The sequence below is a fragment of the Limulus polyphemus genome, unplaced genomic scaffold (assembly GCF_000517525.1).
Source record: "Limulus polyphemus unplaced genomic scaffold, Limulus_polyphemus-2.1.2 Scaffold3606, whole genome shotgun sequence".
NCBI classification, from domain to species: domain Eukaryota; kingdom Metazoa; phylum Arthropoda; class Merostomata; order Xiphosura; family Limulidae; genus Limulus; species Limulus polyphemus.
In genome coordinates, this window is record NW_013669216.1 from 91396 (window position 1) to 95233 (window position 3838).

Sequence of the window (3838 nt, forward strand, 5' to 3'; positions counted from 1 at the left end):
CAACATTTCAACAAGATTTTGTCATCATCAGGTTGTACATTTGCTGTTATGTTAAACTTATATTAAAGTTTTTCTTCATTACTCATTCAAGCTGTCTCCAAGCATTATTAAACCATTCTTTGCAAAAATAAAAATTAAACACTTAAATATTATTTTATACATATTTTATGACTATTACATATACACTGCATACTGTTAGGGGTTAATAATAGCATCTTTGTTTTAATTATTACATTAAAAAACATATTTAGAATTTGTTTGGATTAAAAAATTTTTTGCATTACATCGGTTTGGTGACTTAACATCAACTTTCACTAATCTTAACCATGGGGAAAGAAAAAGAAAAACTGAGCTATATGATTTTGAGCTCTGTCTGAATATTGTGAACCCAGCATGGTTGTTAGAATGACATCATTTTTAGCACCTAGGTTTTGACCTAATTTTCAGTGCAGTAAAGTTGAAAATATGCTATTGTTTAAGCTATTCTGTTCCAATGTAGTTTAATGTGGATGCATATGTGTGTTTGTGTGAAGCTCATCTATTCTAAAGTTAATTTCACTGTAGTAAAACACTGCAGGATGCATTTATCAATGTCACAATAATATGAACACAAACAGATTAAAAATGTGGGATATAAACACCTGTAAATTTTACCAATACTTGTGTTCAATCATTTTTACAGGTATGGCATTGACAGATGACATTATTCTTGGCAAAGCAGACTGGTCTAAGCTATTTGAACCATCAAATTTTTTTGCCAAGTACAAGTAAGTATTAACTGAAAAACAGTTATTTTGTAAGACTATTATAATCAACAGTGAAAACCAAAGGCTGCAATGCACAATGCTAAGTGTGAACTGGCGGAATGTGTTATTATGTAGTTGCATTTTTCTAATATCTGTATGGAATGTGTTTGGTTAACTGTGAGCAGATGTCAAATTGGCCTTGGTATCTGAGAAAAAAAGAAGTATGTTATAGGTCAAACTACTAAAGAGTTAATATATATATATATATATTTTTAATGTATATAATTGTAGATACAACGTTTTGGGCAATGCCCTTCAGGTATCACTAACTGAACTTGGTATCTGAGAAACAACAACAAAGACTGTAGGAAATAATGATAGAAAAGTTATTGGGTATCATGTCTATGTTGAAATGTATAGTGATGCTGTGTATATCAGTACATTGGTACCTTCAGCTTTCAGACAAATTTTCATCATGACATCATTAAACAATTGCCTGTTGATGAAGTTACACTTGATTACTTAAAATCTAATTTTCCATTAATTCAAATTATTTATATTTCTTCCTATCCAGTTTATAAAGTTATTAAATGATTTTAATGATTGGATGTTTTTTGTGTACAGACATTTTATTGTTCTTCAAGCTGCAGCATCATCTAAAGATCATCATCTAGAATGGTAAGTTTTCCCTGTGTTTTATTGATAGGTAATTGATCATTCTCCAAGTTACAGCATTATCTAAAATGATAAGCTTTCCATGTGTTTTACTGATAGCATTGTATCATTCTTCAAGCCAAAGTATCATCTAAAGACCATCATCTAGAATGGTAAGTTTTCCCTGTTTTATATTGATAGGCATTTTGTCATTCTCCCAGTCATAATGTAATCTAAAGATCATCATCTGGAATGGTAAGTTTCCTGTTTTTTATTAATAGGCATTTTATCATACTCCAAGCCACAGCATCATACATAGATTATCATCTAGAATGTTAAGTTTTTCTTGTGTTTTATTGATAGACATTTTATTTTTTCCCAATCCACAGCATCATTTAAGATCATCATCTAGAGCAGTAAGTTTTCTTCATGTTTTACTGATATGCATTTTATCATTCTACTAGCAAAAGTGCCCGGCTTTGCTCGGGTTATTAGATTTATTTACTGTAGATGAATATGTCAGTGTGTGTATTCTGAACCCATTTTAGCATAAAAGTATAACCTATATACTTTTGTTGCTCTTTTACAGGATGTGGCCTGTTTATAAGGGTAGTAACCTTTCCTCTGTATTGTCCTCCAATTTTAAACTTAAATAATAAAAACAAATAATGAAAAGCAAACCTCTTTAAGGAATGGAATCTAAATTAGAAAATCAAATATTTTTTTAAATTTTGTAGTTTATACATTTAATTTTATACTTTCAGCACAGCCTCTTAACAACAATATTAGATTATACTTTTATTGCTAAGCAACATGATATAAAAGCCATTGTTGTAACACATTGTTACCAAAACACACTGTCTTTTTTATATATCAATAGTTGTTATATAAGGAACCACTTCTTTTTCTATGTGGTTTTTTGCTAGATTGCCTCATTAAAAAGATGTGCACACGTGCGTGTTTGTCTGTCTGTTTGTGATTTATATCGATAATTTGTAATATAAGTAACCACTTCTTTTCTATGTGGTTTTTTGTCAACTTGCCTCATTTAAAACAAAGCACATGGATAAGTAATAATACCCAGATGCAGGCTCTCAGGGTCCACTAAGTATGGGTGCAAAATTTCAGGTTTCTTGGTCCTTTCCTCTTTGAGTTATGGCGGTCACATTTGTTTTCTATATGGTTTTTGCATAAAAAGACATACATGCACGTGGATAAGTAATAATACCCAGGTGCACACCCTCAGGATCCACTTAGTATGGGTGCTAAATTTCAGGTTGCTAGGTTCTTTTTTCTGGAAGCTATGGCAGTCACACAGACATGCACACACACACACATGTGTGTCAGTCTGTCTGTGATTTCTATTTGTAATATAAGGAACCACTTTTTTTCTATGTGGTTTTTCACTAACTTGCCTCATTAAAAAGATGCACATACACGTGGATAAGTAGTAATACCAATGTGCACACCCTCAGGGTCCACTTAGTATGGGTGCAAAATTTCAGGTTTCTAGGCTTTTTCCTCTTGAAGATATGGTGGTCACATATTCTTTTTTATGTGGTTTTCCTTACCTTGCCTCATAAAAAGATGCACACGTAGATAAGTTATATTACCCATGTGCACACCCTCAGGGTCCACTTAGTATGTGTGCAAAATTTCATGTATCTAGGTTCTTTCCTCATAGAGTTATGGTGGTCACACATAGACCCACAGATATGCCCTTTTATTATTATAGATGAGACACATCTAAAGACCATCATTTAGAATGGTAAGTTTTCCCTGTGTTTTATTGATAGGCATTTTATCATTCTACAAGCCACAGCACTGTATAAAGACCATCATCTTGAATGGTTTTCTCTGGTTTTATTGATAGGTACTTTATCATTCTCCAAGCAATAGCATCATCTAAGGATCATGTACATATGGTTAGTTTTCACTGTGTTTTATTTATAGGCATTTTATCATTCTGCAAGCCACAGCATCATCTGGAATGGTAAGTATTTTCTGTTTTGTTGATGCTCATTCTTTCACTCACACTTAGAATAAAGTATAATTAATAGCCTTTTTAAATTTTGGTTGGTCGTAAGTGTCCAAATTGAAAAAATATATATGCAGTAAGCTATCATATGGTTGTATTCATCAGATCAAGTAAACGTAAATTCATTTAAGTAGGAAATATGCAATGTTAGAAATTAGTTTTAAGTTTGTTACATAATGGGCTAAGCTCATGCTGTTTGTTTTTAATATATACAAGTAAAGATAAAACTTTTCAAAAAAGGAAGTAAATGCAGGGATGGCTAATATCAATCCTTCAAAAACAATATAAGCAAGATAGTAGGGATGGCATCTGCATCATCCTTACATAATATATAGCACAGGCACACAGTGTAGTATAATGTTAAGAAGACAAAAATAGAATAAATTAAACTCAGTTGTGA

General features: G+C 31.8%; 1 protein-coding gene across 2 annotated transcripts in view; it reads left to right on the forward strand.

Annotated features, from left to right (window-relative positions):
• The window catches only part of LOC106469672 (poly(A) polymerase type 3-like), an 86793-nt gene that overhangs the window by 62884 nt on the left and 20071 nt on the right, over positions 1–3838 (forward strand). For both annotated transcript variants that reach the window (XR_002612892.1, XM_022398247.1), the window contains exons 12-13: positions 683–767; positions 1371–1424. Coding sequence is in view for 1 of the 2 variants with exons in the window: in XM_022398247.1 (XP_022253955.1) it covers positions 683–767; positions 1371–1424 (139 nt within the window). In the remaining variant the exon portion in view is untranslated. The remainder of the gene's footprint in view (positions 1–682; positions 768–1370; positions 1425–3838) is intronic.